Source organism: Engraulis encrasicolus, chromosome 15 (assembly GCF_034702125.1).
Source record: "Engraulis encrasicolus isolate BLACKSEA-1 chromosome 15, IST_EnEncr_1.0, whole genome shotgun sequence".
NCBI classification, from domain to species: domain Eukaryota; kingdom Metazoa; phylum Chordata; class Actinopteri; order Clupeiformes; family Engraulidae; genus Engraulis; species Engraulis encrasicolus.
The window spans coordinates 12,616,641-12,641,054 of NC_085871.1; the positions used below are offsets into that span (position 1 = coordinate 12,616,641).

At 44.0% G+C, this 24,414-nt stretch overlaps 2 protein-coding genes across 21 annotated transcripts in view; both read right to left on the bottom strand.

Moving 5' to 3' along the window:
* Positions 1-7,423, bottom strand: part of aebp2 (AE binding protein 2) — a 31,938-nt gene extending 24,515 nt beyond the window's left edge. For both annotated transcript variants that reach the window (XM_063217070.1, XM_063217069.1), the window contains exon 1: positions 6,800-7,423. In XM_063217070.1, coding sequence (XP_063073140.1) covers positions 6,800-7,326 — 527 coding nt within the window. In that variant the 5' untranslated portion in view covers positions 7,327-7,423. The remainder of the gene's footprint in view (positions 1-6,799) is intronic.
* A 4,467-nt stretch (positions 7,424-11,890) lies between these two features.
* The window catches only part of plekha5 (pleckstrin homology domain containing, family A member 5), a 277,740-nt gene continuing 265,216 nt past the window's right edge, over positions 11,891-24,414 (bottom strand). For 15 of the 19 annotated variants that reach the window (XM_063217075.1, XM_063217090.1, XM_063217074.1 and 12 more), the window contains 5 exons: positions 21,363-21,512; positions 19,806-20,035; positions 18,457-18,836; positions 17,156-17,268; positions 11,891-13,099 (listed from right to left, as the gene is read on the bottom strand). In XM_063217075.1, coding sequence (XP_063073145.1) covers positions 17,165-17,268; positions 18,457-18,836; positions 19,806-20,035; positions 21,363-21,512 — 864 coding nt within the window. In that variant the 3' untranslated portion in view covers positions 11,891-13,099; positions 17,156-17,164. The remainder of the gene's footprint in view (positions 13,100-17,155; positions 17,269-18,456; positions 18,837-19,805; positions 20,036-21,362; positions 21,513-24,414) is intronic. The other 4 variants (XM_063217072.1, XM_063217086.1, XM_063217085.1 and 1 more) reach the window with 4 other exon arrangements.

Genomic DNA, 24,414 nt, shown 5'->3' on the forward strand with positions numbered 1-24,414 from the left:
AACCATAGGTCAGGAGAGAAGGAGGGAAGACAACCTGTTGTACCATCAAACATATACAGACCCCCCCCCCCCCCCTTCACACTGTGATGCGATGGCTGCATGAACATTGCTGAAAGAAAGAAAGACAAAAAGAAAGAGCGAAAGAAAGAGAGAAAGAAAGAGAGAAAGAAAGAGATCCCGTGGGAGTTAGGATAGCAGCCCATCTGTGTAAGACGGGCAGCAAGTGTGCTGCTAGGGTAGTGTCAAGCATTTCCCTGCCAGTCTATAAACACCATGACTAGGTGCTACTGACACACTCCCCAGCCAATAGCACAGCACATCCCCTCTCCTCTCCTCTCCTCCCCTGCCTCCCTTCCCCTCTGCTCTTCCTCTCCTCTCCTCCATTCCCTGTAATGCCTTCTCTTCTGTTATCCTTCTCCCCCCCAGTGGCTTCTCTTCCCCTCTTACCTCTTATCGTTTTGCCTTCACCTCTCCTCTCCCCTCCCCTCCTCCGCCCCAACCATCCACAACAGCCGTCCCATGCCATGGCTTTCATTACAGAACGGAAACCTCACATGTGTTTGAGTGTGTGTGTGAGTGTATGTGTATGTGTGTGTGTGTGTGTGTGTGTTTGAGTGTATGTGTGTGTGTGTGTGTGTGTGTGTGTGTGTGTGTGTGCACGCCTGCAGGTCTGTCCGAGTGTGTGTTTGTGCATGCACATGGTTGTGTATGGACATACTCACATCTGTACACATCTAAAATAAGACATTACATCCGACATAGCTTAGGGCTCTTAAATTTCATGAGGGAGTCTGGACTGGCCTGGGGTGTATTTGTGTGCGTGTGTGTGTGTGTGTGCGCGTATGCCCCAAAACACCTGGGGAACAGCAGGGGTGTCCACTGGAGACATCCGGGTCCAGCTGCCCAACTCCGTGTGTGTGTGTGTGTGTGTGTGTGTGTGTGTGTGTGTGTGTGTGTGTGTGTGTGTGTGTGTGTGTGTGTGTGTGTGTGTGTGTGTGTGTGTGTGTGTGTTTAAAAGGTTGATGCCTACACCCTCCCGGGCTTAAGCCCACAGTATAGTATAGTGAAGACTACACAGTGTGGTGTTAATGAATAAAGGTAATGAATATCTCACTCCTCAAGAGGCTCAGAGAACACTCTCAGATTATTTGAGTAAACAATCCAAATCTAGGCCTACAAGTCAATAAACAATCATTTGAATCACATAGCTCAAGACATACAGTTTCTAACAACGTGCCTCCTTTGGCTACCAAGAGACGTTTTCACAGACACCAATCAAATCATTTTTTGCATTTCCCTAGCTAGATGAAACTTGTCCGTTCAGCACCTGTCCCAACAGTAGCAATGTGAGCAGTGTAACTCAAGTGACTCATGTATGTGCTCAAGAAAAGGTGCCATCCCATGACATGATAAATCACTGAAATATGCTGAGCTGAATACTGAGAGAGAGAGAGAGAGAGAGAGAGAGAGAGAGAGAGAGAGAGAGCGAGCGAGAGCGAGAGAGCGAGCCGGGCTGTCAACGGTGACATTTAAATGTCTCTAGTCTCTAATCTCTTAAAAGTGGGTTGTCGATAAAGAAAACTGTCCCTCTGTGAGTGCTGGTGAGTGAGCCGCTAACACAGCAGTTGGTAGCCCTACAATGAGCGGTAGGGCAATTTTTTTTTAATTACAGCATGTTTCCATGTGGAATGGTACCACGATCTATGTACTAACACCATTAGGGCTAGAAGTGGTTCAGTTTCAGTCCAGGGTTCCGTTTTAGTCGTTTAAAAAAAAAAAAATACCCTTACCTGTGCCCAAGCCAAGACGTGCACCCAAACTTCTACATTTGTATATGCACTATTTATTGCAATAGTCATTTATTACAATGATTCTTGCTTGAGACATTTAAATAAGGACCAAATCTGGTTTTGATTTGGCCTAATTATTATGTTCCCAAGCAGAATTCGGTCACAAACTCAACAAAAACTAAAGTCTGTGGACCCCTTGCAATCTCTGGTGCACCACAGGTTAAGAACCACTGGTTTAAGTGACTGATATGGACAGAGGCACATGACACGGCATGTGTTAGTATGGTTTCAAGAAACAATACATGAACAAAGGCTATACCATATAGTGCATAGAACAAAGAAACTAAAAATGACAGGAGTAAACTAACAATGGCAGAAGTAACAAACTACCCATCATGATAGACTATTCTTGATAAGCAGAAAAAAATGCACTCAAACTTCTACATTCAATTTATTTTCTACCATGCCCACACAGACAAGTTTGTGTATTCTGTTTTTTTCTACTTGTAATTTGACAGTTTTGACACTCGCACGCACCCAAAATCGACTGAAATTTCTTAAGTTGACCGTCTCCATCCTCATTGAAACATTTGCACAGCTGAACTTCCAACAGTTTGCTGAAGAGATACAGAGTAGAGCAACTCCAACCAATGTAGCTTCAGCAGCTCATAACTGTGGAGGGGGGGCAGGGAGGGAGGCTCCCTTTTGGCTTCAAACCACCACGCGGTGCTACAGCCAGCCACAGCTCCAGTAATTACAAGCACAGGAAGATAAACTGCCAGAGTGGAGGTCTGCTCCCTAAGCTACCAACTTCCAGCCACAGCAAAGAAAAAAAACCCTAACACAAAAGACACCAGACCATAGCCACCGTCCACAGGCACACTATAACAGCATAGCCACTTAAAAAAATCCAATTCTGTTTTCTATAAATATGCACGATGATGTGTAAAACAAATTGCGCATCTACATTGTGTAGTGTACACAAACAGAACCCAGTAGAGCAACACATTTTTACATGGTCTCCCCAATCTTAGTCACACAGCACGTGTGAAATCCCCTTTCCACACACAAACACAGGGAGATGTGGACTCTTGATAGCAGTTCTCAGATCAGTCGATGAGATCATGTAAGTCTTACAGTTGGCACCAGAGAGCCCAACTGGGAAACTCCAACTCCCATTGTCATCGTGACAGAGCACTCCACAGCACACAAGTGAACACTGCACACTGCACACAATGAAATTGCATTTACGCCTCACCCGTGCAAGGGGGCAGCCCCCAACGGCGCCCTAAGGGAACAGTGCGGCGGGACGGTACCATGCTCAGGGTACCTCAGTCACTAACCTGGAGGGGCGGGAGTCGAACCGGCAACCTTTGGGCTACAAGAATTAAATAAAAGTGAATATACAGTACTCGGAAGGCACAACAGCCTTAGGCTGCTCACTCCAGTACAAACACAGGCTTACTATTTGCATAATATTACTGTACATCCATTCTATTCTCTGTGACTTTTCTTTTTTGTGTGTCTTTTCCGACTTTATTTGATAGGACAGTGTGAGAGGTGGACAGGAAGCGAATTGGGAGAGAGACGGGGAGGGGTCTGCAAAGGACCCGGGCCGGGAATCGAACCCGGGTTCGCCGCATGGCAGGTGAGTGCCCTACCGGTTGGCCACGGCAGGGCCTCTCTGTGACTATTCTTATCAACTGCTTCTTATCTGTTGGCAACTTCAGAACACATATCAACTCTATAGAACACATCTCATCTCATCTGTACAGTATAGTTGGCATAGGGTTAAAGCCTTCTACGACTTCTACAGAAACAGATAACAGGAACAAATTAAAACAAGAACATTAAACATCAACACATATGGCTCACCACACACAACTTCATGGGCCTACTGCAAAACCCTTCACCTACACGTACGTACCCACAAACTGACCAAAAGAGCAGTATGTTACATATCTACATGCTTAAGTGAGAGAGACACACACACACACGTGCGCACGCCCACACACCCACACTATGTCAGCAGCTGCAGCGTGACTCTGCTGTGCTGTGCTGCACTATGGTGGCCGTGTTGGCTGCCAGGAGAGTGGGAACAAAAGTTACATTCAGACCCTCCAGCTGCCCAAACAGCAGCGCAAAGGCTTACACACACACGCACAGTCCCACATGGACAAAGCCCCAGGACACGGAAAGAGAAAAGATTCTCTCTCTCCCTGCCTGCCTGCCTGTACTTCCCCTAACTTCTTTTCTCTTTTTCCTTTATGAGTCTCTCTCCTTTTTCTTTCCCCTCATTTGAGCTCTCACGTTTGGCACTCTGTTTTCAACTTATGTTGCCTTTTTAAAAATGACCTCTGCCAAGGAGGTAATGTTTTCAGTCGCGTTGGTTTGTCTGTTTGTTTGTCTGTCTGTTTGTCAGCAGCATAACTCAAAAACTAATCAACGGATTTTGACGAAACTTTGTGGAGTTGTTGATAATGACCCAAGGAACAAGTGATTAAATTCTGGTGGTGATCTGGATCCTGAACCGGAACCAGGACTTTTTAAAAGATTCTGTCAGCAGGATAACTCAGAAAACGAATCAACCGATTCGGACGAAACTTTGTGGAGTTGTTAGTAATGACCCAAGGAACAAGTGATTAAATTCTGGTGGTGATACGGATCACGAAGCGGAACCAGACCCTTTTTAAAGATTCTTAACCATTGCTGGCCTATCAATCGAGACGCCCCTAGTGACCACAAATTGAATTGTGGGGCAGAACATTTCAGTTTCTAACTTTAAATGAAAATAGGGTGTAATAGCACATTTGACTATCAAGCAGCTTCCTTGGCGGAGGTCTGCGCCCTCTGAGTGCTTCCCGTTATGATTTTTAACACACCCTTAGTATTATAAAATAAAATAACAATAAAAAAATAATAACTAGAAGCACTCAGAGTGGAAACCTCCGCCAAGGCCATGGAGTTACAGCTTAACTTTTTGAGTTATCCTGCGGACAGACAAACAAACCAACGCGACCAAAAACATAACCTCCTTGGCAGAGGTAATACTAATGTCCCCCATTTGGAACTGAGGGCCACCCCCCACGTGCTCAGCTGTCTCCTTCTCAACATTGCATGGGGGGCTGTAGAACCCCCGTTGAGAAGCACTACAATAAGACTATTCGAAGTGATTAACATGCTTAAAGCTATACAATACATTACGGTGATGTTCCTGAACATTCTTGCTGAAGTGACATCACACCACTGTCAAAAAAAACAATTTCAAATCCAGTAGGTATTGCTTTGAAATACGCTCACCAATCATTTTAAACAACACTTCTTCAAAACAATGTTCATTTATGAAAAAATAGCATTCCTTTGCCTGTGCACTCTGCATTTCTCCCAAGGTATTTACATTTTGTAAGGTACTGTGGCTTTGGACCACAGTATTTGCTAAATCCAAAGTAATACTGTATTGTTGTTGTAATGCTGGTCCATCATTCACGAAAGGCAAGTGTTAGAGCACCACCCTCCCTTCATCACAGACTTGATTTTTTCCCATGACCTTCATCCCTCTCCTCAACGATGTTTCTCTCTCTCCATCCCCTCTTCCTCTTGTCCAATCATTCATCCCTCCATCCATCCCTCTCCTCCTTAACCAAAAGATCCATCCAATCTGCCCACTCGCCTATATCTGTGTCATTCTTTTTCACGGCCCAAGTGCTCTCAACGATCCACCCCTAACAGGAGCAGAGGGGAGATGGGAAGGCTTTGCGTCTCCCCAAAGCCCTTAGGGTGGAAGAAGAGCAGAGGAGAGTAGGAGAGTAGGAGAGTGGAGGGAGGGGAAGAGGAAGAAGGAGACGAGAGAAGAGGAGAGCAGAGGAGAGGGGGAAAGGCAGCAACAGCTGCACCAGGGACAGTGAACGGCCTGAATTATGTCCTAGGCTTTGGCTGCTGACAAGTGGTGCAGCAGGATCCACTGGGATGACCCAAGACAACTGTCAAAGTCAGCCCAATTAAAAGTAAGAGTAGCAGGCGAAATAAGACTAGGCCTAAGTAAAAAAAAAAACATCTCAAAATGTCCTCCATGCACTCTTCTCACAAGCTGTCTGACTGTGGGAGGAATTAACACAAGGTCTATGCCAGTGCAACGAAAAGCAAGCGAATCACTTGACAGCCTACTTCACGGATTTCACAGAATTGTGATGATATGACGCCAAGTTCCAGTATTGAGTAGCCTCGGAGAAGATGTCATGGTTTACGGCGAAAGGCCTACTTTGACGCAATGCCACTCTGGCAGGTGCGGTTAAACATGAAAGCGATTTTGGGTATTACTAAGTCCCTTATCCTTTTATGACTAATTTGAGATTTGCTTGAGTATGAACACGGTTACAGTAAACTTGCCAGTCTAAAAACTGACAACACAACTTTGTTGTCTGATTAAGATTCCCCTTCGCCATTTCGAACGATAAAAAAAACAAACAATCAAGTTCATGACATAGACCTAAAAACTATAACACAGCCTACATACCATCTTGATACCTAGGCCTAGGCTAGTGCAATAGGCCCAGACTGGCAACGCTGTAAAATAACCTGCTATTGTCTGCTGATCTAAACTCTCTCAAAATGGCTAAAAAAAACAAAGTCTGAAAATGTTTGGAACACAAATGAGAAGTTAATGGCCGAAATGTAGCATATTTATCATCATATTTTGGTGTTAAATGACCCCCTACAGAAAACAACTGGGCCCTACAGAACGACCTCAAAGACATCAATCAAACTTGAAAAAGAAAACAGGAGGACAGATGGCTGAAAAGCAGAGGCTAGGCCTACCGCTGACTCGCCACGAACTGAGAAAAGATACAATGTGTCGTGTAGAAACAATTGTAACACAAGTGAAATGTTAACTTGTATCATTAGTCAGCTAAGCAGCCCACAAATGCAACATCGGCGGCGAGTGTCACCGAAGTTGAGATGGAGGCTAGTGTGGTTGATCGTCTTCACCAAATCAACCGTGCCAAACAAACCTGTCTTCTGAATCCATTCGACTCAAAGGCTCTCCGTCGGACGAAGACATTTCCACACTGGCTCGCCTCTTTATCCCATGGTCGGTTTTATCCGTGCATTCATCGGCTTTGCTCTTCGTGCAGTCGCTGGGAGAGGACACGTTCTCTTCCCTTTGTTCTTGTTTCAGCTCCCCCGTCCCGACTCCGGTGCCGTTGCAGTTCGCTTTGCTTCCCTCCGCCGGGCTTTTACCGGATTCAGCAAGGTCACAATCCATATTATTTCCCATATCACTTTCCTCTTTAGGGGTGACAGTTGTTGGTGTAGTTTCTGGAGAGACTTCGGGTGCGGGCGATGGTTTCTTGTCCGCCTCTGTTGCTCCTTCTTCTCCGCCGTTCACGTCCATTTTCACAGTCTCGTCTCCAACCGGTTCCTGTTCCGAGGCCTGGCCCTCCGCTTTCTCTTCGCTTTTCTCATTTTCCAATGTTTGATTTTGGTCGCTTTTAGAAGACGATTCCTGTTCTGTCCCATCGGTGGAAGTGGTGGCCATGTTTAATCGTTAAACGCTTTTCGATATGTACCCCCACGAAGTTAAGCCAGGGCGATTGTCTGTACGTTCGCTCTCGTCCCCCAACCAGCTTCGAGAGATGCACCACGAGAGGTTGAACAGGGACGTGAGAGGCGGAGATTGGTGACGTATCCCATTTCGTTTGTGAATGTTTCCACGTGTTCTCACTTTTAACAATACAAAGCCATTTTTCAGTTTTTAGTGAGAAAACCATCCACACAAAATAAATTATGCGCAAGGCAAATTGTAACTGACCTACCAACTGATATGCAAAGCAAAAAGCTTGTCGAGCCTGTTAGACCTTCTGTTGTTGCTTACTGACATGTAAGTTTCCAAAAAAGTGTAGCCTATATTTCTTAACTAAATGTATCATAGGCTATTTGAAAGTAAAACCTTAATGGGTTGAGCACAAAAGTTGACAGGCGCGCAAGCTGACCAAAGCACAAGGTGTCCAAAGCACATCATTATGTAGCCACTCATGCTACCACTAGATGCCAGTATTGCATCGTCGTTATAATAGCAAGATTTCTGTAACTCTCTTTCAAAAAGTTTGGTTGCGATGGATGTCTGAAAATAAAGACATGGGATTGTCAAAATGCCTCACCAAGATGCTGGTGGAGATAAAGCGTGGAAGCTAGAGAAATAGCGAAAGTAGCCTACTTTCTTTCATATCTTTGTAGACCTATAATATTCTAAACAGTGTCTCCCAAAGATCTCCCCAGATGCGTAACGTCACTGGCAGCAAAACTGAACTAAAATAAAATAAATAATAACAAATGCACTTGAAAACCAATACAGGCCTAATCTCCAACATTACAGTTTAGCCATTTATTTTATCAGAAACTAAATGACATCATTCTGCATAAGGGCAAGGATGGAATACTACACGGGCCTACCAGACTCAGGCTCAGGGGCCTAATATTCAGCTGCAGACTGTACTTAGAATGACTGAGGGAAGAGCATTGTCGATTGCATTAACATTTTGACAAGGACTTCATCAAACAAGTGTTTACAGATATATTCAGCTGTAATGTATATTCTTCAGAGGTAAAGCCATTTACCTCATGAGCAAATCACACATCAATACTTTCATCAGTTTGCATGTTGAGTGTAAATAGTTTTTAGCCCTACATGTAGCTTATGTATGCTGAATTCGGTTGGAATAGGCCTACATTTGTCACTGAAATGTACAAATGCCCAATTCATGCCCCGCTATTGATATAGGGCTTTTATAATTGCTGTCTTGAATTTCAATGGAATAATATGCACCTTTCTGACATACTGTATGACAAATATTTGTAGTCTCCCAAATACAAAAAACAACTCCGGTGAAGTTGGGACGTTTGGTAAACTGTGAATAAAATCAAAATGCTATCATTTTCAAAACATTCAAACCATTCATTAGATGGAGAATACTGAAAAGACAACATATTAAGTGTTAAAACTGAGAAAAAAAATATTGTTTTAGGGGACATATGTACTCATTCCTCATTTGATAGCTGCAACACGTCTCAAATAAGTTGGGACGGGGATCAGTGAGATGTAATAAACATCCAAATAAGATAAAACAACAAAGAAGAACATTTGAAAATGAATTGTACTGAGGGACAATATGAGTGTCCAGGTATAAGACCATCACAGAGAGGCTGAGTCACTCAGAATTAAAGATGCAGAGGGAATGATTACCATAGTTATTACATACATTTTTGAATTTCCTTTGATTTACCATGATTGACATATTTTTGTCATTAAAATCATTGTATAGGTTCATGAAATCATGAAATATATATCCGCTGTAGTCTCACTCTAGCACTCCAAGAATTACAGCTAGGGCCTATTAAAAATGGACCATATTAACAATGCCTAATGTGTGCAAATGATAGAGTGGTTTAACATTCTCATATGCACCCAAGCTCACTTGAAATAGACCCAGAAGACATGGGAAACTGTCTTTTACTTACAGAAGTCAGCAGAAGTTGCAGAAGTCAATTCTTTTTGAAAATAATAGTGTTACACATCCTGTGCTACAGTGAAAATGGACCATCCAACTTGTGTTAGTGCTAACTTCAAAAGTCAGCCTCCATGATGGCATGGGGGTGCAGTAGTGCATTGGTTAAGTTGTTCTCACTCATCTGTAGAGTTAAATACAGTGCTGAATGACATAAATGGGTTTTAAATAGCATGAAACGCCACTCATGCATTGTATTTTGAGGGGATTGCCACATAGTAAGGACAAATTGCATTCTCTACTATGTTTTAATAGTTTAACTCGATCATAAGGACCAGCAGGTGATAAAATGGCAGGCTTTTGGTCAAGACCTGTCCCGCTGTAAGCACTACAGAAAGGAAAACCATTGCACAACATGTAAAGGAATACACCCTCCATTTAAGCTGGTGAAATCATGTCCAAGATAGGAATTAACACTGTTTTTTTTATATAAAATCATTTCATCGGTTAATGTATTTAACTGTTAAGTGCTGTGTTTTGTTTTGAGTCTTCCTTGGCATTTGCTGCCTTTTATTGTCCACGTCCCAACTCTTTTGAGACGTGTTGTGTTTACATATTCATGAATATCCCCCAAAACAACAATTTTGGTCAGTTTTGATGGCTGATATGTTTTCTTTGTGCCGTTCTCCATCTAATGTAAGAATCAGACGTTTTGAAAATGGCAGTATTTTGTTATTATTCACAATTTACCTTGTGTCCCAACTTCTACGGAGTTGGGGTTTGTAAACAAATACTACCCACATTAGTGTTATTTAATTTTACACCTCTAAGTCATACTGTAGGTGGCGATATCTGGAGTGTGGCGCCTGACCCCTCGTGGCTTGCCTGACTCTGAAATACTGTAGGTGAGCTCAGGTGTGTTTGTGATGTGAGATGTTTTTCATGTTCAGCGGATCCGCCGGTGGGCCCTTCGGGACATGAGCAGAGCACTTGCCAAACCTCTCTGGAGGCTGGGTGTGAGCAAACTTGAAGCAGCCTTGAAGCAGTCCGCCATGCTCAGGGGGGAACAGTAGAGTCTGCTTCTGAAGACTTGACACCCCGTACACCGTCAACAAGTCCTGTGCACTGAGCACACTCTGTGACCAACGCCAGGGGGAACTAGGCTGAGTTAAGCAGTGCACCCACTGGGGATGGTTCAGTCTGGTGGAACAGCAAGTGTATTTCTGCAACCACATGGCCAAACACGCACGCATGCACACATGTACACATTACACAAGCATGTACAAACATCTGCGCGTGTACACACACACACACGCACACGCACACAGAGACACAGACACAGACACACACACTCAAGCTTGTCCCAAAAATATGAAATCTTTCCTGAAACGTTCCATCTCACAAACACACGGTCTGTCAAAGAAATCACTCGAGCCCAGCCTAAGAACATCAACATTTATTTCACATGATATAAAACAGATGAGATATGAACATTTGCATATTGACTCTAATAAGTATAATTTCTTAATATTTATTTCATTTCAGTTTTTTTACCTCTGCTTTGCTTGTCGTATGGTGTACACTATATACACAATGGTCTATACAGTTTTTTTGTTTTTTTTAATATATTTGTTTTATACAGAAATGTCATCGTCAGAATCCTTGCTTATTGCTTTTTTTCTCTACATGTGCTATAATGTCCTCTATGTGTCCTACAAGCCCCAAGGGGCGTAAGACTAAATCCATTTAAAAATCTTTTTTTTAATACTCTCTGTTTAATCTTCTCTCTGTTTTAAATATATCTCAGCCTTATTAAAAAATAAAATACAGAAGCCAGAACATTCATGTGTGTGTCGGAAACAGTGCGGCAGGGAGGGGGGCTGTGGACTATCTGACTTTATAAATAATTACAAACCCAATAAAATATTCAAACGTCCATCTGCAGCAACAAAGTGGCACCTTATTGAATGTATTTGTTAATACAGGTTCCTTTTATGTAACTATTATATATAAACAGACTGAACACAGATTTATTTAGTTTTTTTTTCCCTCTACAAAAACAACAAAGTGTTACACAGTGCAAAAGATATGAGGACTGAAAATGCATCATGATCTTCAATGTCAACACTGGTAAAAAAGCAAAAACCGTAACACAATTTGTTTATGATATTAACTTTCTCTTAAAAAAAACGACAACACAAGGACATGAGTAACCCTGAATGAATAACACTTGAATGGCTTGGGGATGTAGAGTTAAAGTGATACTGTCCCATTTGAGAGAGTTGGTAAGTGAGTGCATGTGTGCGTGTGCGTGTGTGTGTGTGAGAGAGAGCGAGTTAGGGAAAGCAAGAGTGAGACTGAAAGAGAGAGAAAACTAGTGTGCACATCTATTTTTCTTTAGATGTTTTGATCGTTCTTGTTCTTTGTGTTGTAGCCGTACAGTACGATTTTGAAGTGAATCTGTTTGATTTGTATGGCAAACACATGCCCTTGCAGGAGGAGAGAAGTGCCACATACTCTCAAGTTAAATACACAGTTTTTAATGTGACAACGTGTCACCTGAAGAAGGCCGACAGGCTGAAACGTTGTCACATTAAAAACTGTTTATTTAACTTGAGAGTGTGCGGCACTTCTCTCCTCCTGCAATTGTATTTTCTGGTTGCCAGCACCTCTGTTTCTGGTGTGCGTTTTGCACCTCCACTCATCAAACACATGCCCTTGAACACGTGTTTCAGTAAAATACAAGACCAAGGGTCAACACTCCATCCATATCTGACATATACAGTATTTGCTGACTTCAAAGTGCTCTGTGTAGGCGGTGCGTGCGATGCAGTGCGATGTTCCACTCCCTACATACATAGTGGCCATTACACACACTAAACAGTGCACACACAGTAGATAACAAGTAAGCACTACAGATTCGGACACACCCCTCACACATTGTCAAAAGAGTTCAGTTGTACGGTGAGCAACTGGACACATTATTAGAGCTCGAAAGTCCAGTAGTTTGCAACTTAAGTCTTTGGATAACATGACCTGGAAGAATGAGACTCTTTTCAGATGATCTTCCATCACCTTTTGTGAGGCCTCCCATAGAGTGCACTACAGGCATAGAGAGGGACTACAGGAGCCTACACTACAAAGCTGGTTCAGGAGTAAACCAGGTTAAGTTAAGAGGTAAATCACCTAATAGAAGAGCCTGGAGTCCTCATTTTGTCAAGAAAACGAGGACTCCTGAACTTTACTCCTGGGCCAGCTTTGTAGTATAGGCCCCTGGTGTTCCTGTACACAGCTGCACCCAGTTCTCATCCACACCATGTCACTTATTAGCCCACAGGCTCCACATGCTCATCTTCACGCACGTATGCACACAGGCACTCACACGCACATGTATACCCATCCCAAATACACAATGAAACTCTTCTAATAATAATAATAATAATAATAATAATAATAATAATAATAATAATAATAATAGTAAACGGTGATGAGGACGATCAGATTGGCAACACTGTTAATGTAGTAGGACGTAGGGCAGGAGAAGGAGTGTCAAGTGTCTGTCATTGTCCTGCGTGATGGTTGACACATGTCAATCAATCGATATGATGTCCGGTTAGGACAGTCGGCTGCAAGTGTGCAGCAGCAGCGGTGGATGGTGGAGTGTGAGATTTGAGTGCGTGGCATATTGGAGACGATGGTCTGGTGCTCTGTGCGGCCATCTTGAGTCCAGCTTGTGTTTCCTCTTGCTGTGTCTCTCTCGCTGTTCTTCTCATGTTTGGCCCTCCACAGAGTTCTGCATTTCAGCTGCTGTATAGGAGAGAGAGAGAGAGAGAGAGAGAGAGAGAGAGAGAGAGAGAGAGAGAGAGAGAGAGAGAGAGAGAGAGAGAGAGAGAGGGAGAGAGAGAGAGAGAAGAAGTGGTTGGGAGGAGGTGGAAGTGAGTGTATTCTCCCAACAAATCCAAGCGTAAATACATTAGACGATGATGTGATGAAATACTTGTGTATGTGTGTGTGTGCTCTGTTCATGCATGTTGATGGGTGTCAGTGTCTCGGGGAGAGAGAGAGAGAGAGAGAGAGAGAGAACAGAAAGACGGGAGCATGCAGAGCAAAGCAAAAGAGCACTGTGTGGCTGATGAATGGACGAAATTTCATTAGCTGTTATGGTTGTCGTGCTCAGGAACTGCCAGTGACGAGGTGCACGTCGCCATTCATCTCCGCTTGCATAAGCAAACTCTCAACTCACACCACTCTCGCCACATCTAGCCAGATCGCAAATCAACTTTCTGGGGGCAAATGGGTATGTTGTCCCGGGCCCAGGGAGACAGGGGGCTCAGAGTTGGGTCCCCATTACATTCTATGTATTGGTTAAGGGGCCCTTTCAGATGACTTTGTCCTAGGCCCAGCAAAAGCTGTCAGCGACCCTGCTCCTATATGTTCCTCTGTCCTTCAGCCTTGTGCCTCATTGTCGACTTGGGTAGAGTCAGTTTTATACTGGACATTCATTTAACATTCAAAATACAAACGTGCTATGGTATAGCTAAAAAATAGTCAGGTGTATCTATCAATAGAAAGAGTAGAAGTCATGCCTGATGAAGACCCTGATGGGTCGAAATGTCGTACTATGTCCTACCGAGCGAATACACCGGCCGCGACGAGATTCAAGCTACAGAGAATCGCTGCTGTGTAGCGAGAGCGAAACGAGCGATTGAAGCGACTAGAGTATGTCCGTGCAAGCATTCCAGCAATCCCATTGGCTGTGGTGGCTGTCGCTGAACCGAGTCATAGCTAATTTGCATAATATTCCCAAGAGTGACTGTCGTCACCCGAACTACCTCTAGTCGCCCGAATCACTTTAGTCACGGGACTCAATACGAAGTCAATTACTTACACCGCTACCCTTGCTCAGGTGGCAGCCGGTGTATTCGTGCGGTTACTGTACATAATCCTTCAGTTGGAAGTGCAGTGTGTGGACTTCTACTCTCCATCGATAGCTGAAAAATAACCCTTGTTGCCAAACCAACTTTGAAACATAAACAAATGTCTGTATGTGACACAAGGCTTATTTATTTTGATATCACATTTTTATCTTGAATGTTAAATAGGAATGTTAAATATGCAAAAAAAGGATGATGAAAGGCACCCTCCATATTAGCTATTCCAAGTTTCAAAGGCTGCCCCAAGGGAAACACTATGTTCTATACAATGCAGGACAGAGAGATTGCGCTACACAGTAGAGAGCTGTTGCCACTTTAATTTCACTGCCGATAGTGCCAGCCCAAGAAAGCATGTGACAAATAAAATCTTGAACCTTGAATCTTGAAATGAATGCTAAATATAAAACTGGCTTTACTCAGGTTGACAATGAGACAGGAGGACAGAGGACAGGACATGGGTTTGAGGCTGGGTAGGGGTTTACACACATCTTGACCAGACCCCCTGAGGCACTACCATCTAACAATAGCTTTCGCTTTAACCAGGGCAGATCTGTTTATCTGTGTATGAAGCTAAGATGTCAGAATGGACATTTATGTTGACACTTGGTGACATTTTGCAGCTTAGCTTCATTCCTTTTTAAAATAAATGGAACTCTACACATCTAGCTATAATACATTGTCCAAGGTGTTGGTGTGTCTGAGGTTGGTGTTCTTGAAATAGAACAAGTAGTTTTCGTGACTCTACAGGTCGGACATGGAATTCTTCCTCATTGAATGCGACATAGATATAACCAGAGTCTTGCCAACTGGTATGTCTCGCCTTTATTTTCACTATACCATCTCGGTATCCCACACAACCACATTTTCGATCTATGCTCCTTATTAAAAATCCTGCCAGGCGATTAAAAACCTATCTTCATCTTCACTGACGTGCCTCTTCAGCCACTTACATTGAACTTGACCCGTGACACAGCTGACAACAATAGGTGAAAGAAGAGCCATAACGCCGCCCGCTGATCCTGATAGGCTTATTTGTTCAGAAATGATTCTGATTGTCACGGTCCTCAGATGGTTGACTGAGGAAACCGGAACACCTCGCATGTAGTAAGAGTTCATTCACCACTGACAACAGTTTTGGAAACATTATTTAAAGGTTGAAAAACTACTTGAAGTGTTGCTTCAACTTATAACAAGTTGGTTGAAAACCCAATACTTTACCAGACTTTCATTTTTGACATCATGATGAATTTTAACACCCTCTGTAGGAAGAAAGAAAAAAAAATGTGCCAAGATCTTTCACTTTTGAAGCCGCACTTTCAGGAAAAAAACGATATCACTGTGAAACATCACAGCTCCTCATCTGGGCTGTAAAATGTAAAAGTGTCAGAGTGTGAACTGCTGCCAGAAACTTCTTTTTTTTACAGTAACACCTTGAACTTTCCTCATCTGATGCTGACAAAAAACGGTGACAAAGGAAACAGGCCAGAAAGGGCGAGGACTGTCATGATTTGGTAGAAAAGGGAGAAATGCATGATGAAATGAAAGAAGTCCATATGAAGAAAAAATACATATATGCCTCAATGTGGCCTATTTCGAAATGTTTCATATTCTATGGTACATATCCTATACAAAATGTGTAAACATTATATGGTAACACTTTACTTGACGCCGGTGTCATACGTATGGCATGACATTGTCATAACGTTGTCATAATACAGTCATGCATGTGTCATAAACAGCATGTCAATATCAAAAACATATTATGACTTTTTCATTAAGTGAAATTTGGTTATGATAAAGAGAGGCATAAAACGTTTATGACTGTATTGACACTATTATGACACTGTTATGTCATACATATGACATTGGCGTCAAGTAAAGTTATATACTGTACAACTATGCACATATAGGTGTATATGCATACATGCATGATCTACTTTGATATACAGGTATATAATTTATTTTATAAGTTCGTTGTTCACAAAAAGAGTTTCATTTGAATGTCTGGATGAATCTTAAAAAGAAATGTCTGGATGAATCTTACCGACTGATTCACTTTCTCATATATATTTTATTGAAAATCAAATATGATTAAAGGAGTTATATGGAGTGAGATGCATTAGAGGTTGTTTGGGGTTACACACAATGACCATCTCACTGGCTACGTTTACATTAATTAATAATTCAGAATTAAATAGTTCTGTTGAGTTTACTTTGATCTTTCATTTAATTCCGAATTGTGAAGTGTTAACATGATATTTTCAAAGCGTAATTAAGCTTTATTCAGAATTAAAGTGAGTTTAGCCAATCTGAAATTTAATTGTACCATATTAGCCAAAACGTGTGTTACATGTATATGATTGAGGCATGCCATGCCACCCATACCATATACAACATATAAATACTCGAATAACTCCAAATATTGACTTACATTTCAATCCTGATCATCTCTTTAACTTTTTATGACCTCTGTATAAAAGCATTCAGCATTTACGTAGGCCTATGTATTTCTTTGTCATAGGGTGAGAGGACAAGGAGCAACATGACTGCATGGCTAGACAGAAAGAGAAGGGTATTTCTCAAAGTAAAGTGTCCTAGCCTTGATAGGACGAGTAACGCCCATTGGCGGCAGGTGTATCCAATTATTTGCCTGGTTAACACCAGACCTAATCACAAGTGAGACGATTGTGTAGAACTAAAGGCAGTGTGGGAGTTCCCAGGCAATCCAATTATTAATTACACTTAGAACTAGTTATTGGATACTCTTTGGTGAAATCAGCGAAAAATGGGTGTTACTCGTCCTTGCTAGGCTAGGACACTTCTCTGAGAAATACCCGCAGTCTTGAGGAATGGAACAAAGGAGAGGCGGGGCAGAGAGGAATGAGGAGCGATGTGATTGGATTTTTGGAGGCAGAGGGAGGTTTCTTACTGGCTGGCACTAGACACACATGAAGTGGGAGCCGTCAGTGACTTGCGGGGGCGGCGGGGAGGACGGTGTTGGAGTGGTGCCTGGGGACTGTGGCGGAGTGGAGAGGTTGTTCACTGCAGACAACAACGACACAGCAAGCAAGCACACACACACACACACACACACACACACACACACACACACACACACACACACACACACACACACACACACACACACACACACACACACACACACACACACACACACACACACACACACACACACACACACACACACACACATGTTAGTATAAACACACAGGCACGCATACCTACATGCATACTAATGCACCCACACAGATGCATGGATACATGCAGGTACACTATATATGAACCTCAACAGGTATGTACATACAGACACACACACACACACACACACACACACACACACACACACACACACACACACACACACACACACACACACACACACACACACACACACACACACACACACACACACACACACACACACACACACACGTGTGCGCGGGCACATACATAGATGCACGCACACACGCGTGCACCCACGCGTGCACACACACACACACACAAGGGGATGCAGGAACCGAAGGAACAACAAAGCTGCAGTTTGTTTGCATTCACACATTTGGCTTTGCCAAACGCAGAACATCAGGCGGTGCTAAGCAGGTTGAAGGATTAGGTTTTTTTTCTGCCAGAGCAAAATAGCATAAAAATAAGCCAGACGTATTTACAAAAGCTGACACCTATTTTCTCTTGAAATCTGGATTGATTGCTTTAAGGCCAAACACTCTTCTCAAGCCAAAAGCATTGAAACAGTAGGAAGCTGCTGACATAAATCACAGGCTCCTGCTCTGCCTCCCACTCTTTCATTCTTTCTCTTCCTCGGTCTGCCTCCGTCTTTTTCTTTTTGGCTTTCTCATGCTCTCGTTCTGTGTCTGTCTGTCTTGCTTTCTGTGTCTATCTCCCACCTGACACCACACAAATCATCCACTGTTGTTCTGCCCCCCTCTCTTTCTCTTTCTGTATACCTTTTTCTCCCTTTTCCTCACCTGACAACACTTGGCTGTTTGCTGCTGTTCTGACTTTTTCCTCACTTTTTCTTTTTCGTTCTCTATGTGCCACCATCTCTCATTTTGGCTTGTTCGTTCTCTTTCTGCAGAGTTTTTTCATTCTTTCTTTCTTTCTTTCTTTCTTTCTTTCTTTCTTTCTTTCTTTCTTTCTTTCTTTCTTTCTTTCTTTCTTTCTTTCTTTCTTTCTTTCATCTCTCTCCCTCACCTTCCACCACTTGGCTGTGTTTGCTCGTTTCGTCAGGCAGCTCGTAGGAGCAGTTTATAATGGTGTCCTGCTGCTGCTGCTGCTGCTGCTGCTGCTGCTCTACTGTCTCCATGTCGTGCTGCAGAGCTGGCTTCTCAATCTTCGGCGATGACTCCGGCTCTGACTCCGGCTCTGTCTCCGGTTGTACTTCGTTGCTGTTCTTCATCGTCTCTTCTCCGCCCCGTTTCTCCACCTCCTCAACCACCACCTCTTCCACCTCCACCTCTTCCTCCACCTCATCCGTCGTCTGTTCTTCTTCTTCCTCCTCTTCCTCATCTTCGTTATACTCTGCCTCCTCGTCTTCCTCAGTTCCCACCCTGACCAGCACAGCGGTCTGCAGGCTGAGGAGTTAATGCGAAATAAAGGAGGTGGGGAAAGTGTTAGAAGCAAGGATACAGTAGATATGGCCTATGACGGCTCATACCATTTGAAAATAAGTGATAGAGGGACTTTGAGAAGACAGACACGTGCAGAGAGCAAAAGAAGTAGAAGTAGACAAACAGAGAGAAGGAGAGGAGGATAATGCTTACTGCAGGTGTGGGCAATTATTTTGGCTCAAGGGCCACATTGGGTTTAGAAAGTTGACCAAAGGGCCGGATGTCGTAGGCAACTTGCCCGTGCCAATAATAAGAATTGGTGTATGGCAGCATAATTACACCATTGTCAGTTATGCCATTCCTGCTATTTGTATCTAGATGTAGACTTTAGTAATCTTAGGTTTCCAAGACCCTTGTTTTAGGTAGCGCAGTGAAGAATGAGTGACCATGCGAGTCTGCATTTTTTTCTGGGAAAGGCTCCGAGGGCCGCATAAAATGGCCGAGCGGGCCGCATGAAATGGCCGAGCGGGCCGCATGTGGCCCCCGGGCCTGAGTTTGCCCACGTCTGGCTTACTGTATTACATATGCTGAAGAAGAGTAACTGTACGACCAAAGCGACCAGAGTGCCGAAAGCCATTATATGGAGGGTCGGCATATCGTGCGACCAGAGCGAATTTCAATGTTTAAAAGTCAGCTGATATGGTAATGAGCTATGACACGGTTCGGCGAAAACCAGCATGCTCATGTCTTCGAATACAGATAATACATGGTAAAACTCCTTCAAACTCGTCTACTTGGTCGCTTTGGTCGTTTCTTGTGTATACCTACAGTAAGAGAGAGAGAGAAAGCTATTGAGAGAGAGATAGAGAGGGGGGGGGGGGCTAAGCAGAGCTAGAGAAGAATATGGAGCTTAGTCCTACACAATACAATTGTAAAATAGTCTTGGTCCTCCTCTGTAAGTGTTGATTTAACTTGCCAAGATGTGCTCCGTACCTGTTCTGAGAGGCTAACATCATGATCTCCTCATCCGTCTTCCAGCTGTCTTCAGACTCCTCTTCTTTCCCCTGAGCCTCCTGCTTCTCCTCTTCTGTGGCCTCCTCGCTGTCCTCTGTTTGCTCCACCACCTCCACCACCTCCTCATGCACCTCCTCCTCTTCCTTGCTCTCCTCTTCCCCCTGTTCCTCCTCTTCAGCTGGGGACTGCTCTGATGGTTGTACCTCCTCCTGCATAGGTAGATATTATATTATATTATATTCCATTATATTATATTCCATTATATTATATTATATTATATTATATTATATTATATTATATTATATTATATTATATTATATTCAACTTCTATCGAAATTTCACATTTCACACAAGTCCTGAACAATGAGAACTGTCGAGTTCCTCTACTGCATTGGAGAAATCAGAGTGATGTCAGCATACAAGCAGATCTACTGAAATAAATAGCAGAAATGCTGCATTACCCAAAAGGTAATGCCCACCAAAATCTTTAAATGATTTGTTTTTATATTCCATCTCCATATAGAAATAACTTCAGAGATTGAGTTACACTTCACAAATCTGTGTGCAATGGATCTGAAATGTTGACAAGGAGGGACACATTTTGTTAAGTCACCGTAGAGACTTTAATATCCCGCCTAGTGCTCAGAGGGGATATGAAATCTTATCAGAATGTCCTCAATTCACTGACACTGCTGCTGGCAGCTGTTCATGAGCCAACATTGATCCAACTGTGAGATGCCACTTTGAGTGTGTCTAGTCAGTAGTCAGTAATATGCCACTTGTGCCTCTTTTCCACTGCCGTTTTTTTCTGGTTGGCCTACAGCTGGACACAGCGCGACACCGCCGCCACTTTCTGCTCTCCGATTGAGCTGTGTCGTGCCCAACTGAAAAGAAAAGGTGGCAGCCAGGTCGCGCTGTATCAAGCTGTAGGCCTACCAGAAAACCGGCAGTGGAAAAGAGGCATTAGAGTATATCCTTCAGAACCACTTACAGGGTCATTGCAATACCTGACCCAACTCTTTCCAGGGGGTGGGGGGCCAGGTAATAAACATGAACAGAAATCCCTGGCTTCAGTGGAGTCAAAGACTTTCTAGGTTCTAAGTGCGTTTTCACTGTCTCAATTTGGTGCTCTAGGCCAGTGTTTCCCAACCAGGGGTACGTGTACCACTAGGGGTACGCGAGCACACCTCAGGGGGTACGTGGAGAAATGTAATAATAACATACACATGGAGTGTAGCCACTTTGGGATAGCAGAATAGATATAGAGCACGCGTAAGGGGGTACTCTTCATATGACAACATGGCTTAGGGGGTACGCAGAAGAAAAAAGGTTGGGAAACGCTGCTCTAGGCAAACACCCCCCTTTTCCTTTTGCACGTCTAGAAATTGGCATTGTTAAACATAGCGTCACCCATCTGATCAAGCACAACTGATCTAATACCCATGATGTCACATTTAATGTTGTATTCTGCTTGACATTCTGTGGGACGTTCGACGTTGCCGACTGCATTGTCCCTGTGTCGTCCCTGTATCGTACCTGTGTTGGGGGTTTGGTCTGGGCGTCTCTGCCTGGTAGGGGGATCTGCATGGCAGACGCCCTCTCCAGCATCTCCTGTTCCAGGGCCTGCAGTGAGGCCTCCAGCCTCTGCCTGTCTGGGGAAACAGCCTCGGAGCCGCGCTTGGTGCTCTAGAGTAGACAAACACACACCACACACGCACGCACACAATTATTATTATTATTATTATTATTTCCCATTACTGTATTTGTTGTTGCTGACTGTCTACTACCAGGTGTCACTGTACATCAATTTAATTTTGTGCCATCCTTATAGTAAATGTGAGTATTTTGCACTCTCTCTCTCTTCTTTACACTAAACATTTTGTCTTTGTTTATCAAAGGCATCATGTTTAAAAGCAGTGGTTCAATAAATGGTCGGGTATATACAACAAAAATGTTATTCATCATCATTTTGTAGCTTCTCTTGTGGTCGAAATGCGTTGTAATGCGAACCTCTGACGGTGGCTATGAAAAATGTTGGCCTTATCATGAAAGGTGGCCATCTCTGCTGCAAATGAATCCTACTATCATATGCCTTGTTATTTCAGGGGGCATGCGTGAAGGGTTTTTCAGCCCATATACTGTACCACATACAAAAAAACAAACCCATATTAGAAAAATATAAAAACCTTTCCATGAGTGTGTACCCTTCATGACACCAACAAATTTGTGAAACTTTAACAAAAAAAATGTAAGCCTGTATATTTGTTGTGTGTTGGGAGGACTGCGGACTGTCACAGTCTTTTTCACATCTCAAACTCTAAAGCAAAACAACCCCACGCAGTTGCGGAGCAATTGCACACAGGGCCCCAGGGCAAGACGCTTATAGGGCCCCCTATACAGCTTGCCAAGCTCACAATAGGGCCCCCACCACCAACCTGGACCCGGACCCAGGGGCAAGTGCCCTGCCGGCCCTCCCTATAGCTCCGCCCCTGACCCCACGACCCCAAACCCCTCCCACACCCGTCGCCATGTGCCTACTTGCTGACAAGACAGCGGTGCCACACTGAGATGCTGCCAAGACATAGCACCCCCCCCACACACACACCCTCCGCCCTCACATCCCCAACACTACCCAACTCTTGCAGATCCGCTGACTGACATAAACACCACACCCTTCCGCTCCAACGCCCGCCCACTACCACCACCATCCCGAGCCCTGTCTCACATAGACACAGTGACATGATGCCAAAACCAAGTGGTCCCTCCCCACCCGTGTACCTCCCCTCTCCCCTTTACCCGCAGCCCAACACCACCTAACTCTGACACGGGCACCATGATATGGCGCCAAGTTTACCACCTGCCCCTCCATCCTCTTTGCTACCCTCTGCCGCACAACCCCTCTCCCTCCGAAATCCACCACCACCACTGCTCTGCCAGAGACCTGATGACAGGCTGTCGGCTGTTGGAGGAGGCCTTACAAGCCGAGTGCCGAGCATGACCGGCATCTCAAAGGTCTTCCTTCCTGTGAAGGACGCAATAGGGCCAAGTGCTTCAACACAGTACACACACACGCACACGCACACGCACACCATCTGTAGTGAGAAACCACATACCACACTACACTACAATACACTACACTCTCTACACAGCGCCGTATCGCCCCGCTTCACACTCCATCAGCAACTTCGGCCCTGGCAGCCCATCCATTATTCATAGCCTTTGATACGCCGCGAATCGGCCTTCATGTTACAGTGAAAAAAATATGAAATAAGAAAAAAAGAGAGAGAAAGAAAACCTGATGAACTGGGCGTGCTTGATATGGGTACTTCAAAGCACACGTCAACTCGTATCGTAAGTCAAGTAGAGGGTCTGGCGATTTCTTCAAAAGTGTGGTGTTGTGTGGCCACTTCTGGGGTGAGTTTCTCAAAAGAGAAGTTGTTAGCCTGTTAGCAACTTCGGTAGTTGCCAATGGGAAAATGCATTGAAAACAATAATAATAATAATAATACATTTATTTTGTATAGCGCTTTTCAAGACACTCAAAGACGCTTTACATAACATAGAACACAGAAACAAACACATTTCAAACACAAAGACATACAGGCACTCAACAAAAGTACAACAAGCAGACGGAGTGGATGGTTTTAGGTCCATTGTGATATGGAACAGTAGGTGTTGTGGAGAGGTTAGCAGACGATGGGGGCAGAGATGGAATCAGTTCTACAAGGGGATACAACGATCCAAAGACCCCATCGCGGCTGCGAGTTCGGCTGAGGGAGGTAGCCGAACAAGCAGGTGAAGTCACAGCTGAGAAATGCCACAGACGGAGCCGCGGACACGCTGACTGGGGCGGCAGCTTGTAGTAAAATGCCATGGCGGGATCCGTGGAGACGCCGGTGCAGACAGGAGGAGACACGCTGGGTGTTGTTGTAAGGCCACGAGCAGGTGAAGCCAACAGCCGGGCTGGCTTCACAGCAGTCAGCTGTAAACTCCTCATTCGGCAACGGAAAATTGTCTCCCCGAACAGCAGGTGTTGTAGAAGCAGTCACACAGCGCGCCGACGCCAGTGCAGCTGGAAGGCCACCCTGGTTCGTCAACAGCCAGGTATCGACGACAAGTTGTTTGTCCGTCCGGAAAGAGTGTAAAATTGTCCGAAGTTTTTAGTGCGATGGTGGTAAATTGGATTGAATGGATGGAAGAAAGCGAGCAGCGGCTGCTAAACGCGCCAGCGTCCACACGCCTTCATGACAACAAAGTAGCTAATGTAGTAAGCCACTTTGGTTTTGAGAAATTCACCCCTGGTGTGGTGGTTTGGCCACACTTGAGCCATATATGTGGGTTTGATTAAAGAATGAACCAACTGTGGAAGGAGCTGATTTAGAATCGGATTCTGCAGTAGAGAGCAAGTACGTAGTTTGAACTAACACTTGTGTGTGTGGAGGCATTACTGGTGTCTCAATCGCTTATACTAACAGAGTCGTATTGGTAAGAAATGTAATAAGCAATAATGTAAGAAATCAAAGACTACTTTTGAGACTGTTCATTCTTGTTAGCATGGTACATCTTCAAGATCTGAAAATGCAATTTA